The 20,665-nt window shown below is 40.4% G+C and overlaps 1 protein-coding gene across 1 annotated transcript; it reads left to right on the plus strand.

The window, feature by feature from the left end:
• Nucleotides 1-649: 649 nt before the first annotated feature.
• On the plus strand, nt 650-17,729 carry alx4a (ALX homeobox 4a). The gene is made up of 4 exons (XM_062418559.1): nt 650-1,001; nt 12,258-12,577; nt 16,639-16,767; nt 17,409-17,729. Exons 1-4 carry the CDS (start codon nt 650-652, stop codon nt 17,727-17,729), a joined length of 1,122 nt encoding a protein of 373 aa, XP_062274543.1.
• The last annotated feature ends 2,936 nt before the right edge of the window (nt 17,730-20,665 follow it).

Consider the following 20,665-nt stretch of genomic DNA (forward strand, 5'->3'; position numbering starts at 1 on the left):
CATCATTAAGTTTCTTTAAACGAATTCAGACAGTTTTCTTCAGAAGCCACAGAGTTTGCCAGAGGAGACTGCAGGGACACAATGAACTGAGTGAGTGTGGATGATTTGGCCTTGATGAACCATTGCGAATGAAGCATAAAATTGTGCCCTCTCCGCTCCAGTCAGGGCCATCACTCACAGGCTATATTCATATCCAAATTACATTAATGTCATGTGTTAAGCCCCCCGCCCCTATTTGGAAACTTTTTTTTCCAGCTAATAACCGACATCACTCGTTCATGTCATCAGCACAATCACTTGGGAGAGGTCCTGAATCCAGGAGATCTAGGTCCCAACCCTGTGAGGAAAGATGGGTTTGTGAAACGCTTCTCAAACCTGAGGGGGAGTTTGGAGTGTTTGGTCAACGACAGTGGTTCCTGGAAAAGATCTGAATCGTTTTATAACTAAACCCAGCTGCGGTCTGGTGTGCGCTGCAGTCCCTGCGTGCATGTGTGTGTGTATGTTCATCTGTATGAGGTAGAGGAGGAGGGGGTGTCTGCGCTTCCTTTTCCGAGAGAGAGAGAAAGAGGGAGGGAGAGAGAGAGAGAGGGAGAGTGAGTGAGTGAGAGAAAAGTTTGGTGTTTTTCTCCCCTTGACTCTTTTTTTAGGCATGAACGCCGAGACCTGCGTTTCATACGGCGACATGACATCCATGGATTCATATTATAGCCCCTCTGCAGCGCAAGGTAGGGATCACCAGACAGACCACTTTAGGACATTCCCAGCCACTGACACCAAATACAGCCCTACTGCCTTCCTGCCCAACAAAGGTCAGGCTTACGGAGAAAAGTCCCGGAGCCCCTTCCAACAGGAGTGCCAGTCATTGGATGCCGCAGCAGCTGGGCAAGGCACTTTCAGCAAATACCACCTCTTCATGCAGAGGGCTTCTTGCAAAACACCCCCAGAGGAGAGCAAACTGCACCAGGAGACCGGACACAACGGAGCGCTCATCCCGTGCTATGGTGAGTGAGGGGAAAAAACCAAACACTTTAAGATTATTTTGTTGTTTGATTTTTGTTTTGTTGATGGCATCCACTGATTTGTATCCCGAGACAAACATGCCAAGCTTTGATTTTGTAAAGCTGTTTTCATGATTATGGAGCGATATGATCGAACACATGTCAAAATGATGAGAGTTATGCAACAAAAGTCACTCCAATCATAATCTGGATGTTTTTTTCTAACCGCCGTAGTGCAGTTTTGTGTCTGACTGATCATTTCCTACATGGCCAGAAACTTTAAACCCTGTCAGTCATCTTCATTGCTCCCACAAAATACATAGATCCGTGTGGTTTGGTAGTTTAGATCGCAAATAAGGGCACAGATGCAGCAACTGGTCATTATGGTTGAGATATCGCACTGACAGCTGAGGTGTGTCGGCCCTCGTTTGATCCTAAATTGTTTTTTTACTGTCTGGCTGATAAGACCTCTTATCCAAAACCATTTGAACGGGTTTGTTGCTTCTTATAATTCCTCTGTTTTGTTGTTTCTTCTTCTTGAGGGAACCTCCTTCGTGCGTAAAAAACGGATCAACAAACATTTCCCTCTAGCAGCGATGGACAGGGCATCCCAGCTCTTGACGACATGGCCCTGCAGTTATGTGCGTAACACAGTTAAGAAGGGGCATAATCTTCCCGACTATCAAATTTTCCCTTTGGCCATCAAAATTAAATTAGGGCGCATTTAATGCGATAATCTACATTACAATCCTTAATATTGGAGCTGAGTCGCACAATTGAATTAACAGGTTTTCAGATGGCACAAATAGTGAGCTCCAAACTGATAATATTTTCATTTCATTGCTCGGCCTTATTGGCTCCAATTAGATTTAATTGCGTGGGGACGTTGCTGTAATGGGCGAATGATGAGGGTGTAAATAAAACTTTGACCCTCTGTGAGACGGCCGCTTTGAAGCAGCATTAGTTGGTTTTCTTTAACCTGCAAAGACTTTGTCCCTACACACTTCTGATGTCACATTGAACACCAGATTATCAAGATTTGTCTGCAAAAAGGAGGCGTAAAACATTCTGGTGAATTAAAAAATGGTCAAACGTTTCATTGGTTTTGCCCTCAGCTGCTCATAAAGAACACACAAATACACACACGCACACATACACAAAATAAGACTTATATTTGACATCAGTGCGTCCTCTCTTCTTCAACGCAGATTGAATTCAATCGTTCTTGTTAAATAGTTGAACGAGGCAGAAATGACGAAACAAACAAACAAACAAACAGGGTTTTTATTTTGTGATTCAAGCCGCTGCGTAAATGCGTATGCCTTATTATCATGTCTGCGGTCATGTCTGAGCTCTAAGATCAAGAGTTGACACATTTAAAATAATTATACTTAAGATCAATTCTGCAAAAAGTGTCTATGTCTTTTTTTTTAAATCATTTTTTAGGTTGAGCTGATAACAATGTTATTATTGCATTATTGTCTCCAATAAAACCACAAAGTTCTCTCTCTCTCTCTCCCTCTCTCTCTCTCTCTCTCTCTCTCTCTCTCTCTCTCTCTCTCTCTCTCTCTCTCTCTCTCTCTCTCTCTCTCTCTGATAAATGCAATTTGATTTCGATACCTTAAACATCCCTCGTGAATATGATTTTGTGTTCAAATCATAAAAATAAAATACTAACAAGATGAGTAATATATTTTGTAAAATGTCATGGAAGTACAAAGCCAAAATCTACAACTGGATCAAAAAAGTAGGTCTATATAGATGGTGTACATGACCCCAGAAAGATAATAACCCCAACAATGCGACTATGATAAGAAGAAGGAGAAGAAGAAGGGAGAAAAAAAGGCAAAATCGAGAAATGTTTTCGCTTTTACGCATGAAGCCATCACTCCTTTTTCTTTGAAATGCACGAGCTGCTTGTCCATCAGTATTACACTGAAACGTTTTAGTGGAAGTAGTTTAAGAATGTTATGACAGTTTCTGGAAATCGGCCTGCAGGAAAAGCTTTTATAGCTCCAAATATGTCAAGAACGGAGATCAATCTTTTCAAAAGAGCATACCGGCTTTTTATAATGGCTGTTAAGTTTTTATTACCTATTAACCTTGACATAGATCCGGTACAGCCGAGATGAAATTAAATTTTACTTTATGTCGTAAATAAACCGCAGTTGTTATGCTGGGTAAACTGCTCTTTTTGGACCACACCACGAAGACAGAAAACAAGGAAACGAATTTAGAATTTTAAGATATTCCAATTTTACGCATCTCTCACTCGACATTAAGGGCAAACACGTTTTACGCATTCAGTCAGTTAACATTTAACTCAATTTAATTTAAATTCTCAACATTTTTAAATAGTAATTTTTTCCCCATTTCGATTCAGCATCAAAGTAAGATTTCTGGAGTCACATGTGTCAGTGCAGGTTGTTTACCAGGCGCCCTGCTTTGACGACAAGGAGACTCAAATAATGACCGGATTCACACTCCAAAAGACAGGAAAAAACATCTCGGCGCAATAGACAAGATGCTCTGGCATTAATGCGAGTCAGATGTCAACTTCTCTGTTTGCCTTTATTTCCCTGCTCACGGTGACTTGCTGGCCCTCAGACACAGAAAAAAGCCTCCTAAGACTAGGAAGAGCAGAGCCTGCTTAAAGGATTTATGCTTTAGCCCTTTCTCTCTGACGTAATTTTCATGACGCAAAATAAAACTTAAATTCACAGTCATGCGTCAATTACGCGCCAATCATTAAAAACCAGAGCGAAATTCGTTAAAACGGTTGACTGTTGTCCTGTTTCGTCTGACTTCTACACCACTGACTGGACATAAATTGAAGGGAGCAGTAAAATATGCTGAACTTACCAGCTGAGGAGAAAAAAATGATAAATGATTCCTGATGTTTTTATTGGAAAATGGTGGTGTATTTTACTTCCTGGCTCAGTCCCTTTATCAAACCTGTATTTTGCACAATCGCCTGTTAGTTTCACAAGGGCAGAGAGCAGTTTGTTGCTGTAATTTGTGGCTGGATCCGTTCAGTCAAAGGTGATGTGATGACTGGTCTTAACGCTCTCTGAAGTGTGCAAGCTGCCAGCTACACTAGAGATATATATATTTTTTGGCTGATAGAAAAACTCATGACTGTTTAACAAACAATCTCATACATTAGAGTGACTGCAAACACAGTTCTATTGTTTCTATTCAACACATTGCCAATCATGTTGTTACATAAAATCAGCTGCTCTTGGACAGCTTTTCGCCCAGGCTGAGAGCATCACACTGACTGAAACTGAAAGAGAAATGTATGAGCAGTGTGATACATTTCAAAAAACAGAAAAACATATCAGACAGATAAACTGACAAACTATAAAATATACAGTGGTGGAAGAAGTACTCTTTTCTATCATAAAAGTAGAAATATAACAATATTTAAATACCTAATAAGATGTAGAAGTCCTGCATTAAAAAAAAATAATTATATAGAACTGTTATCAGCAAATTATTATTTTTAAATTTTTAATTAATCAGTTTTAGCTCCTTTGTATTTTAAAACAAATATAATATTTTTTTGTCATGTTTTGCATATAAAACTTTACTCTAAAGTGGAAGAAGAAAGTAGCATCAAATAGTAATACTTTAGTACAAGTACCATAACATTTGGCTTAAGTTACTTACCATCACTTTATTCAGCAGGTGTAGAAAAAGTCACACTAGCTGCCAAACAATAAATAATGTACAAATTGATCCACTCATCTATCTATATATAAAGAGAGAATAATAGGTCTCTGAGGACAACTCAATCAGGAGCTTTACAGTCCTAAAACAGCCACCTACATGTCTTTGTGATCCTCCACAGACAACACGTTTCCTCTTTTGATGTGTGCGTGTCTCTTCTCTGTGTCTGAGGGTGTTTGACCTTTAGCTCGGCTTGTCATCTGTTTGGAGAGAAGTTCCCCTGTGTGCGCAAAGCAGAGAGAATCCATTTGAAACCCCCCATTAGAAGGCCTGTAATGTCAACGCAGAGCTCTTTGCAACATTTGGAGTCTAGTTCAACATAGTAAACATTTAACTGCACCAGTGAGGCAAAGCATGTTAACTTGTTGTTGTATGCGTGTTGAAATGTAGGCGTAATTTTAGTGGGATGATGCCTTTTAGCATCTCTTTTGTCTCTTACAGTGACAGTGATATGTATTGCAATTATATTAAAAACAAGCAGCTGGCATAATTTGAATTCATGAAAGGATGGAATTTATTCCAGCTCAAACCATCATTTATTCATTTGGGCAAAGTGAAAATTTGATCCAGTTCTGCTCTCCTGCAAAGATAAATGAATTCTCTGCAGAACCAGTAAATTGCAGCAGGAGAAACATTCAGGTGTGATTGCTTCACCTTGTGTAATTTTGTCACTCTGTAATGAGGACCACTGCCTTTTTGTTCCCTCACCGCCTCAAACCTATATAGTACAACCACTTCAGCTTCTCGTAATGGCCGTCTCAACTGATTGGCTGTAGCGGGGAGTAATGGGAACCAGCCATGCTGCCCAGACAACTGAGACACACTTCAGCAAGTCAATGACATGAGTGGAGGTGACAAGGACTCAGGATCATTTTACCATTTAGCTTAAAGTTTGGCAGGGCAATTTACATTAGGCTCAGTTTGCATGGACGAGTGAGAGCAGCAGGGCAAAAAGGCTCATGCAGTCCAGGACTTCCTTTGGTCTCTTTGTCACTGTTTCATGTAAACTGAACACTGATACAAAACCAAATGGGGAGGACTGCAGATCAGTTTTCACTGCTTTATTCAGTATAGTAGTGACCTTTTTTGTCCAGTGTATTTAGTGTAATTTATTTGATTAAGCTTAAATTTCTATATCACATTTTTCAGGTAATGGTTTACATATTCTCAAAAACAGGGTTTATGGTGATTAATGGTTTTAGAGATAATACCCTTCAAAGGCTTCAAAATGAGTGTCTCAGAAATACATAATTCAGTTTTTCTGAAGGAGAAAATTATTTTAGTACTGAAGGCTAATTCATATTTAGACTCTTGACATGCTTGACTACTTAATGTATACATATACCTACTGTAACTCATACAATTTACAGTAGAAGCACATGATGATTACAGTGCAAATATATCAAAAGATATATAAAATACTCTGCTTGGAAAAACAAATTGTGTCGATTGTAAGTTTTTTTTAACTCTTACTTTTTGATACATCCAAAATCAATAAATGTAAAAATACTTTCAAAAGTTTAAATGTTGGATACTTGATGTCTCCTACTGAAAAGCACTGGAGGGCCTCCATTTTCCACATCGACCTTGTGTGGGTCACTCTTGTACCTTCCAAAAATCTGCTACCCATGTTTGTACAAACTCTGATTTCAGGTGAGCAGAGAGAAACTTTCCCGTTCTCGTATCAAACTCTGCACATACGTCGTTCTGCACAGTGCAGGTCAAACATCCAACCGAAGGAACAAAAAAGCAAAACACCTTTCTGTGTGTGTGTGTGTGTGTGTGTGTGTGTGTGTGTGTGTGTGTGTGTGGGGGGGGGGGGGGGGCAAAATAGTTTTCAGCAGAACTGTACCATTTCACTGCACTGATTACACAAAAAATACGCCAACGGATTTGCTGGGAGTTGTTTATTTCTCTGTTTCAGCATTTCAACCCCTAATCTTCTGTATTTCCAGAGGTTAGGTTGTGGATAGATAGGCCTCAGGCCAAGGAGCATTTAATTAGATTTTGTGGGTGGTTGAACGTTTGTATTTCTGCTACATGACCATTATTATATCTTATCTTTACCTATGAAACATCAAATACAGAGTTGTGTTTCCAAATTCAACATGACTGCCTGTAGAGCAAAAGAATGTAACTTGAAAACCAAGTGTTAGGATTAATGTCTTTGGCTGGTGGAAATTGGATGCATGGTGTGCTCTCAGACTGCAGTTTGAAAATGTTAGACCAGTCGTTGAATCCTTGGTAGGAAGATGTGATCGTGCATGTTGTCAAGTGAGTTTTCCAGCGAAGCATTTCTCATTTTATGTGTGTGCACACAAAAATGTACGCTACCAAATTTTTCCCACTCGGATGGAATGTTCTCCTTCGATCAGACAACAAAAACATGAGATGAAGGAAATTCAGTTTTGTTCCAACGTTTGAGAGAAAAATTTGGAAGGGAGCTGGTGGGAGGAAGACAGACACAGAGGGGGGAGAGTGTGAGGAAGACAAAGAGTGCGTGAGAGGTGATTTATCAGTCTTCGGCTTTATGGATTTTTTTTTTTCAGTCAGTGAATTTTGCAAAGCCTGCTGAGATGGATCATCTCAATGCTCAGACAGCAGAGTTGGATTTCAAAGTGAATGGCTACTGATCACATGGTCACAAAAAGAAAACTTTTTGTAAGAAAAACAAGACAGTAATGTGCTGATATTTGCTAAGGTTCTGTCTATTTCCAAATCCCAGCAGACGGGTGCACATGTATGGATGTGTGTGTAGAGTATGCTGGTGTGTGTATATTGTCCCAAAATGTTTTAATGAACGTACCTGACACCACACTGTGCAAGTACAGCCAAGCTATTCATAGGCTGGTTATTTGTGCTTCCAAAAAGAGACAAGGTTAGATTTCAAGAGCAGAGAAACGTATTGCTTTGTGATAAGCTCTGTTTTGCATGCAGCAGTGCAGACAGAGAGCTGTTTCCAATGCTAGTCTCTGTGTGCAGTCACACTTGTTAGGCAAAGCCAAAGGGCAGTAAATATACAGCAATTTTATATATAACATGCATCACCTCATTCTTGCCTGAGCTTGGCTGCTCAGTCCACTCGTCATCAGGCATCAGTGTTGTATCTTGCCAGAAGTATCCACAATTCAAAGCTCCATGTTACATCCCAATCCATATTTTAAGACAGGAAAACAAACCCACTCCTCTCAAGATGTACAAATAAATACTTTGCACACACATTTCCTTTCTTCTGATTTCTGCTTTTAGTTGGACACATTTTCTTTCCTTTTCTAGCTCCTCTTCTCTTTTCTCTCCACTATTTATGTTTCCCATTATTTGGGATATTTCTTTTCTCTTTTCTTTTTCAGTATGAAGCAACATGTTGTTAATCTCGCTCAGTCGTCGTGTGGTGTGTAATTTATAGAGTTTCCTCTTAACACGGTGAGCTGACCCCAGTCATTCCAGTCAATAAAGAAGCAAGGAAGGTGCCCTGTCGCTTTACAGCCAGTTAAATTACACTTTGATGTTGCCCACTCGTTTTCAACTGTGAATTAATGGCTGTCTGTACTGAATGTCTGACCCACACAAACATCATCCTGGTGCTGATATCCACACTGGAAGGCTCTGAGGTTAAGTTATTCAGTCAGGCTTTAGTTTGCCTTTGATATCAATACCATCAGTCATATAGTACGTTGTGGAAATGATCACTAATATTGGACACTTAGCGACACACTCTTTTGTTGTCTTGTTTTTCTGTGGTAAGGTGGAGATGTTCACATGAGAATAAGCTCTACTTGTTGTGAAGCACTTTCTGTGTATCACTGTGCCCGTTCACAGCCACAGAGTCTCCTCTCCTCACTGCAAACAGTAACTGGAGCAGATGCTGACTGTTGGATCCACTGCAGAGAAAATAGAACATTCTGTGGTTTGCATGGCGTATTCATCTGAGTAGAAAAAAAACTGCATTATGGTTTAAGAAATTGTGAGTTTTTGGACTATTGTTGGGATTTTCTTGTGTTAAAACAGTACATGCAGGAGTGCAGGTGTAAACTGAAAATAAAAAAGTCTGTGTGTAATGTTATTTATCTTGAAGAAAAAGCCAGTTGTACTCATGAATGGGACAGATAGATGTTTTTTTGTAGTTTTGATCCAACATGTGTTTTTCACAGTCAGGCTTTCATCCCTCTTTCCACAGAGTTTTCATTCTGACAGGCGCTGTTTGCTATAAGACTTTCTTATGTTCCTCATACATATGGCGTTCCCTGCAGGGGGGCACACTGTTGTTCACCTTGAGCAATGCTGGAGAGCCTTGCAGCTACAGCAGACTGCATGGATAACAAGGAGGAGATTGTCACAATATCCTGCTCTTGCCAAAAAAACATCAATGACATACGATATAAACAACGGCCTTTGATCAGCGAGAGGCCTCATGATTTCAAACAGCCTGACAGCTTTTGCCTTGTGGGGACTGTGGGTGTCAGCCAGGGAAATATGATGAAATAACTAGACCATTTATCCTGGGATAAAAACACATTTGCTCCATTCAAGACTAACAGGATATCTTAGTCATGGACAGCAAGGCAATGTTGCGGCCGTTAGACCCCCAGCGAGGGTTCTGCCACCACCACCAAAACATGACTCCACAGCTCGAGTCCATTTCCAGTGCTGTTAGGCAAACCTCTCAGGAAGCACTGCCTCAGTGTTCAGTGAATCTTGCATGGCTGAATTACATATATGGCCGGTCTGCTCTGAAATATAGTCCTGTGTAGTATGTGGTTGAAAGAAACAAAGACCACATCCATCCTTCCAGCTGGTGGGAGTTTATTCTCTTCTTGCAAAGCTGAATAAAATAAAATAACATCAGTACAGCAATAAAATAAAAATATATAGGCGGTGCTGTTTCCCATTACTGTGGTTGGGTTTTGAACCTCGATACTTTTTTGGCACTGATCAAAATGTGTTTGTAGCACAGAGTAACAAAAGCTGTCAGGTACAAAAAAGCGGCCATTATTGCTTTTGCACGCTTGCACGCACGCCTTTTCTGTATTTATTTATGCAAGTTCTTGTATGGCTGCTTGTTTTTAGAAAACATTTAGAAGTTTGGCTTTTTATGTTGAAGGAAAAAGGTTTTTGTTTTAGAGAAACATATACTGGATTCCTCAAAGCAAGACACTGAAAAAAGTAGTGTTATGTCATCATATTGACAGAACTATTTAAAAAAAAGTCAAAAACTACTCAGCCCAAGTCATTTAATACAGTACTCAGTTCTCAATAGATCTATAAAGAATAACAGTCCTTACCTATACAGTTACCATTCAATATGAACTATTTCTAAAAAGTGACATTTTTCCATCCACCAGAAGTTGTTTTAGACATGATGATTAAAATTGAATTTGAACAATGGACATTAAATGTGTTCAGTGCAATATTAGTTATATACAATTATTGGAACAAAGCAAAAGTACAAAATGGAACCTGAAAATGACAAAAAAAAAAGAAATAAATAAAAAAATCAAATCAAATCATCATCGACTACATTTGAAACTGCACTTTTCTACATTACAACTCTAAAGGAAAACAACAAGGCTGGCTTCAGATTGGTCTCCTACCATGTTACAATCAATTGCTGTATGTGTGCTGTCCAAAAATAAAAATTCTATACAGCAACATAACACTAACAAGATTTACATCACTGTCCAACTTTTCTATACTGTATTGTTCCATCACAAGTTTTACATAGACAAAGCACAAATTAACCCAACCAGTTATACAATCTAATTTGTAGGATTAATCCTAATCTAATAGAGCCCACAACTATCTTGTGTTATAATTTATGATAACATCAGCAAAAACGGTGCAGTTGAAAGATCCACTCTTGTGTGTTTGTATGTGAACGAGTGCATGATATGCTATCAAATCACGTCACCTTGCAGCATATTACCCAACATGGCTGTGGGCTGAGGGTCATCGGGTGTTTGTGAGCTCTTCTGTGCTGACTGAGTGCTGAGAATTGCACAAGGAGCTCACATGAACACTCACACCTCCAGGTACTAACCTGACAAAGTCTCTGGATGAGCAGAGAAGTCCTGAAAATAACTCCTAACCTCATGGTATCACAGAGCAGGAAGGTGCAGCACTGTGAGCTGCCACTAGACCGAGCCAGAAGACAAGAGGCTCATTTAACAGCCTGAAACTATGTCCTATATACACCTTAAGCAATTACGTCCTCCACGATGGGGACAGTATTGATCCAAAAATATGTGTATAAACTGGATAGTTGAGTCAAGGACAGCAGTGGGGTGAAAAGAGCTGCCAGCTTAGACAAGAAGACTGGCAGAGAAATTACTGTGGAAATTTATGATCAGAGAGCTGCCTGAGGTTTTACAGTTAAGCTGCAGCCATGAAGAAAGCAAGTGTGTGTGTGTGTGTGTGGGTGGGTGGGTGTGAGAGAGAGATACAAAGAGAGAGAAAGAAAGAAAGAGAGAGAGAGTACAAAGAAGAGTCTTTCTCTTTTTTCGTGGCTAGAAATTACAACCCGGCAAATGAATTGGGACAGTTTACTTCCAGGTGACTTTGAAGCCACATGACAGACCTCGACCACATTGCACAACTGGTAAACAGCAGCTGAGTGAAAGACAGAAAAGTTTTTGTGCATGTGTGTGTGTGTCTTATAACATGCGGTGAAAAACTTTAACTTTCTGTCAGACTCAAATTATGGCTGAGGTGTCTGTTCCCCAGCACATCACAGAATGATCTACGAACTACAACTGGATCCTGTAAGCAGCCAGTGATCCGGGCCATCCATTACATGCAGGCAGATAGACAAACAAATCGACACCCATACTGAGCACTGCCTGCCGCCAATTGATTTCACAACTGTCTCAGAATTTCCTCACAAAGAGTGAGAAATTCCTTTGTTCCACCCTATCAAACTCCATGAATTACTACATTGATCCAACAAATAAACTGTGAGTTATGGATATGGCCAGAGCCAAGAGGGACTGAATGTTTGAGATGAATTGAATAGAGGCACAATAAAAATGTTTTGTCTAGGTGGCAATGGTAGTCAATTTGAATGACAACATAATTCATTAAAAACAGTGGGGGGGTTAAAAACGTTTTTCAGAACTTTCAATAACAGTTGTTTCACTATAGTCAGTCAATGAACAGCTTGTTTCATCACTTTGCATGTGACACCAAAAAGAGGTCTTTAAAGTCTAAATATGAGCGTTCCATTTTTACTGTATTATATATATCTGGTAAAAATCTGCACTGCAACCAAACATTTTTTTTATGTGAAGAATCTCTAATATTAGCTGTAGCACATAATGCATTGAATGCCACATCTATCTAATTATTATACATGTCAGGGGATGTCTGTAGTAGTTAAGTTATAACAATCTAAATCATCTGTTGGATTTCATACTTTGCTTTATTTCCACTTCCATCTTCTTATACAATTCTGATTTAATCCTAATAAAAACTTCTTTAAAAAAAAAAAACAACCTCTGTTTACAGTGTTTCATCTCTTTCCTGTCTTTGCAGGTAAAGACAGCTCAGGTCTGACAGATTCTGACTTGGCACCAGACTCCGACCACCCTGGAATGGACACCAGCTATCTGGCTGTGAAGGATCAGGGTGTCAAGGCGGCCTCTGATAGGCCACCTGGCACTGACTTAGCAAGCCCTCTGGACAAGGGTGACGGTGCTGAAAGCAACAAGGGCAAGAAGAGGCGCAACCGCACGACCTTCACAAGCTACCAGCTGGAAGAGCTTGAGAAGGTTTTCCAGAAGACGCACTATCCTGACGTTTACGCCCGGGAGCAGCTGGCACTGAGGACTGACTTGACTGAAGCTCGTGTGCAGGTAATGCAGGAGACTCCACAACAGTCTTACCAAATGCTGTTTAAGTGCACAGATTTAAAAAGAAAACTCAAATCAACAAACATAACAGATTTCTTATAATAGACAAATTCTTATAATTTACAACCATATGCCTGTCCTATCAATAAATAAAAAATGAGCTCTTCATCACAGCAGAACAGACTGTTTGAACAACACAACCTCGTGTATCCTTCAACATCTGCAGCTCTGCAAAGATAACGTCACTCGCAGAACAACATGAGAGATTTATCTGGTAATGTGGGAGTAGGGGGGGAGAGTGGGGGAGTGGGAGCTAACAGAGGCCAGGGGGCCCAGGGGGCTGAGGTTTGAGCTGCCTGGGCCTCATATGTTCAGTTTTAGGAGAGCAGACTTTCATCAACATGGGAGGAGACATGCTCCACTCTTCTGTGTTTCGATGGGATCATCATCGGTGGGCTTTTTCTTTGTACCTGAGCTGCTTTGTTTCCTGAATTTGTGAGTTCAGTTCTGCTGGTATTAGTCGAGCCTGAGGCATACAGCACCCCTCAGATTGAAACCCCTCCAGTGACCTTTTAGCCCGATTATCATACAATCCAGTCATGACTGCTGTAATGCATTCCAACACTGTTGAACAGAAAGAGACCTCTATTTCTATACATGTATGATGTATGGTGTATGGTGTATATCTATATCAATGTGTGTGTGTGTGTGTGTGTGTGTGTGTGTGTGTGTGTGTTCGTGTGTGTGTGTGTGTGTGTGTGTGTGTGTGTGTGTGTGTGTGTTTGTGTGTGTGTGTGTGTGTGTGTGTGTCCACCATGGACTACCAAAGCCCCTGGATTTTCGGTGTTTTTCTTTCATTAACATCCTGTTCAGACAAGAATGTGTCCCTGCTGCGGTCTCCAGGGTAGGTGTGAAACCCTTCCCATGAGCTTTGAGCAAGTTAGTGATTGATATTTCAAGTCATATCTGACTTCTGAGCAATTTTAAGGCACAGGGTACACTCTAGCTTTGTCCAAGCTAATACAAAGTTCGAACATGTATGTACAGTTTGCCACATTTCGGCTACAAATTGTTTGTCAGTGGGATGAGATAGGAGTTCGATTAAAACCAATTATTTTACATGACAAGCTGGAACAGTGACCAGAAAAGCTTTGCAGTGAAACACAGGAAGTCTGTGTAGCTGTGAGGTTATAACTCAGCCCTGAGGCTCTGAAGGTATGTTGCCCTGCTCTGCTCTGTTGCTCATACTATTACGGACCTGCTTGCTTCAAATGGATGCAGCTTTACAGCCCTCGGCTCTCCCAGCGGCCCTCTTAAACACTCAAGTTAAAAAGATAAAAGACACGAGATGCCTTGTCTGTCAGAGTACAGGGCTCTGTACTCTATTCGGGTCATTCACACAAGAAAGGACTCGCAGCTCATGAATTCAGCGTCTTAAGGCAAAACCTTTACGGCTGCAGAAAAGCTTGCTTTTACAATTTGAAGCATATATAGTTTAAATACTACAACTAAAATATTTTTTGAACATTTTCTAAGCTATGTCTCTTCATTGGCTCATGTTACTAACATAAAGAACAAGAGACTTTCAGCTAAAAAAGTTGAGGTCTGGAGTTGTTTGCTTTTTCTGTCTCTGGGTTTCAAAGGGAGAAAGTAAGTTCGGATCTGAGTCACATGCACAACAGATACATAGGAAGGTCGGAGGTCAAAGGTCAAGGGTTTCAACAACATCACATCGCTCAGATTTTGCTGTTCTTTAAGTCCGGCGAGCTCAGAGAGCTGCGATGCCATCTGCCATGTAAAGCTCACCCTGCAAACATAGGTGTGCATATAAGTTTATAGATCCAGAAACAGTTAACGAAAGATAAAACAGCAGGAGAGTCCGATTCAACAAACAACATGGTGCTAATAGAGGAGCGGTCCAAGCTAGTGGGAATTATAAAATAGTCTCGTAAGTAATTTCTGTCATTCTCTAAAGAATGTGGAGGTGAATTATCTGATGGTGAGAAATCATGAATAGTTTTAAGAAACAGTAGAAATACGATTCACCTTCCAAAGCCATTTGTTAGATTTAGACCTTAAAATATTAGTTGATTATTTGATCGACAGAATAAAAATCTTTATTTTATGTCAAAAATGCTGAACATTACAGAGTTTTAGGGTTAGGGTTAGGGTTAGGGTTAACCCCCCCACTGTTTTTGACAGTTAACTCAACAAACAAAACAAACCAACAGCTTTTGGAAATTGTGATTGCCACATTTGCATTCATTGCATTCTGACTTTTTTAGACTGAATGATTAATCAATATAACTGTCAGTTTTATAAAGTATGGAGAGGAAATTTAAGCTGTTTATAAACCTTTAAAACAGCTAATATTACACTAAAAACTAATCTATCAATAAAAATAAAGATTATAGTGGTAGTTCAGGTACAAAAAATCACTAATTAGAAAAGCAAAAACAGATCAATTTGCTAAATATATATTGTTTTGTATCAGGCCAGCATTCTCCTGGACACACTTTTAATTGACAAGGGAAATAAGAAATTATGTTACAGAGGTTTTTGGGGAAAAGTAGAACAGACCTACATTTAATGAACCACAACAGTGGTCAGTGCTATTTCCATGATATTATTGGTGCTTTGGGGGTGTTGGTAAACCGAAGCCAGGCTCAACCTCGGATTTCTTTTTTACTTTGCTTTGCAAGCTGACATGAGTGACAGCAGAGGCGGGTTATCAATCCTCTGAGCTGGTCTCTCACTTCAAAGTGTTTTCAGCCCCATACAGCTTTCCTGCTGAGGCCAGTTTGGTATTTCTCTGCTCTTTCTCTCTGGGGCTGTAACATAAATAAAGCCTCATTGAAAGTCCACCAGCTACTTAAGCTGTCAAGGTCTTTACCAATTACTGTCACAACGCAGTGTGTGCAACGCAAAAATATGTTCTCCCTTTATAATAGCCAACAGACTCGGCACAAAAGATTGAGCAGATGAGTGCAGGGCAGCGGTTGGTAGTTGGTGACACTGTGTATTAGAGTGTCTTTTAATGTATAATCATTATAGAATATGTTTTTTTATTAGATAAACACAGTGATCTTATACAGAGTCAGACAGCGCAGAGCAAGATGCATGAAAACATCAAGGAGAGAAGGATTATGCTCTGTGTGCTTCTTTAATTTAGGAAGAAACAGCATCTGAAAGCCAGCAGTTTAAGACTTCAGGAAATTAAAAAGGAAAATGCAAACAAACCCCAGTTATAATCCCATCTCACTTTTCAATTTCCCATATTGCCTCCTTATATTTATAGCAAAGTGTATGAGCGAATAGCAGATACACAGAATATGTTTGTGCTGGTAAACTCATGCCATAATCAGTGCAGTCAGGTACTTACAGACAGTCAAGAGATGCGTATCAGGCCTTCAAAGACAAATATATTTAGATTACTTTCACCCAGACTGATGATAATTTAAACAAAATGATGCTTTCAATAAACAACAGTTTCAGATTCAGATGATTACAGAAAAGAGTCACAAGGAAAGCGCCCTGCTCTTGTCAGAGTGCAAATAAGCAAAGGTGAAGTGGTTTATATTTTGTTTTGTGGACTCCAGTGAAGTGAAGGCTGCACGCTGTTTACAAAGACTAGTTTCTCTTCCTCTTTTTGTCTGTATAATATTTTATTCCTTCACTCGAACCTACACAAACGTACATCTGTCTTACTTCAGTTGCGCTTGAATTGTTTGTACATGTGTCCTGGTTCACACTTAGAAAAGGAGTTTGCATATTTGATGTGCTGCAGATATCATTTTTGATCTTCAGCCTTTTAGTCTTTTGGCAGAACTGCATGGGACCATTTTTCCATTTAAAAGGGAAACTTAGATTTGTATCTATAGAAAAGCATTTCCTTCAGACTTTGAGGGGAACGTTGCTATTTGAGGGTTTTGGAGTAAAAGTCACAAGTCAAATGAATTCTAAACCTCACCTTGACCCAAGACCAAGACCACTGAAACTAAAGAGCCCCTTTTTCTTTCTCTCAGATAAAATCACTAAAAATTCCAATGGTTTTCACTATGCAGGTTTGGTTCCAAAACCGAAGGGCGAAATGGAGAAAGAGGGAGCGTTTTGGTCAGATGCAGCAGGTCCGAACACACTTCTCCACAGCCTACGAGCTGCCTCTTCTGACACGCCCTGAGAATTATGCACAGGTACAAACTCAACATTGATATTTCTTATTTACTCAAAATCATGTACACTTTTACATTTTTACAGATTCCTGACTCTCAGGTCACCATTATTGTTTAAGTCATTTAAACTTGCAGACTGAAAACTTCCTTGTGAGTGGTGCATTACAAAGAATATTTCATTTCCCTCACCTTTTTTTTCATCAAAGCAAGAAGAACATGATTTTTGTTTATTAATGCTGTTGTTAGCACAGACAAAATTATGTTTTTTTAGTTGTCCAACTTCGCTCAATCCTTTTCTGATATTACACTCTGAAATGCAGATCAAGTCAAGGCTCCAATAAGGACCATTTTCAGAAAAGTTTCTGCTCTTAACTTCATAACCATGCAACAATAACACAACGGTGATACAATCATAAAGACTCTCAATATGTAATGAAACTAAATGGAAATCAGTGACTGCATCTAAAGTAGAAAATCAGTCTTTTCATAGAGATAGCATAAGCTGTAATTGACAGGCCAACCAGTATTGCCCTGTCATTTTTGAAAAGATGCATTAGAAAACTATGAGTTCAGAAAAGGAGACCAGTTGTCTGATTAGCTCAAGTATGAGAGAGTTCTCACCACAGCACTACAACAGTTTTGATTTCCCGTCATTATTTCAGATTCAGAACCCCTCCTGGATCGGTGGCAGCAGTGCAGTGTCTCCTGTGCCAGGCTGCGTTGTGTCCTGCGACACTGTGACTCCCTGTATGACCCCTCACCCCCACTCTGCCAGCGGGATGTCTGATTTTCTAGGTGTGCCGAGCTCCGGGGGCCATGTTGGACAGGCTCACATGGGCAGCCTGTTTGGAGGATCTCCTGGGATGGCCACGGGCATCAACACGTATGATCTCAACATGGACCCTGACCGGAAGTCCTCCAGTATTGCTGCTTTGCGCATGAAGGCCAAAGAGCACAGTGCAGCCATATCTTGGGCCACATGATATGTTGATACCTGCTGGATGGGGGAACTTTTTGTCCCTTGAGATGTCTAAGCCAACCCAGCATGGGGTGAGGGGACACTAACATCTAAAACTACAGGCAGCAGTGACTACTTTCATAAATGTTGCAATAAAATGAATATGCAAATGAAGATTACACAAAGAGATTCGGAAAGATAAGTGCTGTGTTTCTCAAGGCTTTTGGGGCGAGAACACATCCACAATGGGCGAGTGAGCTTTATGGAGAGCTTGCTGGGACATGATGCTGTACTGTAGAGCAAGAGTTACAGTGTAGTACTGATGATAAGCAAAAGAAAATGTTTAATTATTTCAAACAAATCCATGCACTTATTTGCTCAAATACAGAATTCTCTGTGTGTACAGTGCTTACAGTGTCGTTGTAGTTCAGGTGCTGTTTTATTCTTACTTTGTTATTTAAATTTTGAGTGTTCATGTTTTCGTTTTGTTTTTTCCTTCAGCTAACTTTTTGCTGGATTTGATTTAAAAAGTTCATCAAGCATCCTTAAAAACTGAAATTTTAATTTAGTTGTTATATGCTGTGTACATATTATTCTGCTAATCCTTATCAGCAGAAGTGTGTAACTTAGTCACGCTGGTATTACTAAAAAAAAACTAAAAAAAACCCAAAAAACAGTTTATATCCAGCATCTCTGTCAAATTATGAAGCTTGTCAGATTCGACACGAACATTAAAATAACCACCTGAGTGTGCATTTTTTTTTAACTAAAAAGTGGTTCTACCCTCCAGCATTTAAAAATCAAACAGATTAAATGTAGTTTGTTTTAGTGTGGTCAGGGTGAGAGATCCACCTGCCTCACTGACTCAGCCTGCTGATGACCAGGGAGAGGAAGGGATGGAGGAGGAAGTGGTGTTTGAGCATGAGAGAGGGAGGCACAGCAGGCCTGCTGCTCTCAGGACCGAAGAGCCTGGGAGCGCCAGCCTCCAAACAGAGCCAGTTCTGTTTTCAGGAGGACAAACTCAGAGTGGACATGACTGTGCCCCTTGCGTTTCAGAGGGAGAAGTGCCCTACTTGTCAGTCAGACTGCCAGAAACAACACCTGAAACCAGCAGAAGCCACCTTTGAACAGAGGAGGCTGGTGGAGATTACGCAGAGTGTGTTGACACTTTAAAACACTGAACGGATGTCAGTGTTCAACAGATCTTTTTTGGACTCAGACTCACTGATGGCTGTTAGGCTGTCAAAGCTAACCAGTAACAAGCAGCATTTCTTATTCACTTTTCAGTTAAAAGCATTCAACCAAATGAATGCACAATATATCCCTTCATCTTCAGCAAGGTTTTGACTAGATCTCATTTTGATTTGGAACCAAATGAGACTTAACACTCAGAAAATATCACTTGCGTCCTCCATAATCCCTGATGTGCTCCTATTTTATCAGAATAAAAACATGCTCCTTTTCATCACACACATATCTTTGAATGTTGTTGGATGATGGTGTTCAAGGTTGATGTGATTTCTACAGGATCGATGTTTCAGCTGAGGCAAGCAATCCCCGCATCCCCCCGATATACCAAAAAGGCTACATTCACTGTGTGCCAGTTGGTTTTTCGTGATTTGACTTCTTGCAAATTTGTATTTTCACCATTGGTGCACAATCTCAATTGGGTCCTTCTTTGTTACATAACTTTGTGGTGATGTCTTGTACAAGAGTCACGTATTGAAAATGAAAAGCTTAATTGTGCTCATATGGTGCATTATGCTACATTAAATTGTGTTTAATCAAATTACCACAAACTAAAAGGCATACAAAAAAACAAAAAAACACCCTTATATAATATTGCAGCACAGGAGTACTGGTTGTTTTATGGATCTTGGCAACAAATAATGAAGAGTTTTCTTGCCTTGACCCCCAAACAAGTTTATCCAGACATGGTTACCAGATACAAACTTTGATAGTTAAAAATTGTAAGGTTGTGTGGAGCAGCACAAGAAAACATGGCCGTGACAATACTGTCCCAGAGTTTCAACATGTGTGTTGTTTGAGCCCAATCTCAATCATTTTTTTGGCCTGATATCAGAGCAGAAGTAGTCTTAGTAAAGCCACTAACATGATAGAGAGATCAGTCTCCGCTCTGTTTACAGCCTCGAAACAATATGTCTGTGTTTGTTCATGACCCTCTGAGGGAAGAGACCATAGGGACACAAAAAAGGGGGCAAGGCAGGGGCTAAAGTGGAAATCGGCAACCTTATTTATCCCCCCTGGTAACTACTTCCTCGAGTGACAGAAATAGCAGATGAGATTTCCAATGTAGTATTAGGAGGTGATGCATGGTCGTCTTTTGTTTGTAGGGCCTGATTGAGGCCTGAAGCACAACAAAGGACTGCATGGTTTCAGAAACTGAACCCGACCCTGTAGTACACCTTCAGGCAGAGCAACCATTGCTAATTCCCTAAATGGAACCACATTCACTGTCCTTCTGGGCAGGTAAGAGAAGCGGGTTGCAGGCTATAACCTGTCAGCGGAGCACATCACCCCGTGTTCGTTCAAATTACATCCAGTTTTACTCTCTGGTCCAAATCCAAGGCGTATGCATAATCCTGACTGTACAGTACGTATCTCAAAACTAAGAGGATCTCCTTGGAAATGTGGACATGGGGCCCCCTCTGCTCTTGCTGAGGGGTTGGACAGAGGGCGAGCCGTGAGGGCGTCTGCTGTGTTCCGGTGTTCTGGGAAAAGGACAGTGCACACAGCTGCGCTCAGGGGGTAAATGCAAAACAAACATGCCTCACACATGCTTCCCCCTCAGCTGTCATGGCTCTGCTTTCAAAGATTCTCCCCAACCCCCCTCCTCACCCACCTCAGCACACACATTGCACTGTGCCTCTCCCCCTCTTGCTCACTTCTACTGTGTCCATTGGTCCAAACCGCACCCCCATTGCAGGGTTCGAGGATCTC

The sequence above is a fragment of the Scomber scombrus genome, chromosome 1, assembly GCF_963691925.1.
Source record: "Scomber scombrus chromosome 1, fScoSco1.1, whole genome shotgun sequence".
Taxonomy (NCBI): Eukaryota; Metazoa; Chordata; class Actinopteri; order Scombriformes; family Scombridae; genus Scomber; species Scomber scombrus.

Bases quoted from the DNA above. Each gene is read 5' to 3' on its own strand.
- alx4a (XM_062418559.1), top strand. From the start codon at position 650: ATGAACGCCGAGACCTGCGTTTCATACGGCGACATGACATCCATGGAT. The intron at 1,002-12,257 runs GTGAGTGAGGGG...CTGTCTTTGCAG, and splicing joins AGCGCTCATCCCGTGCTATG to GTAAAGACAGCTCAGGTCTG. The intron at 16,768-17,408 runs GTACAAACTCAA...TCATTATTTCAG, and splicing joins GCCCTGAGAATTATGCACAG to ATTCAGAACCCCTCCTGGAT.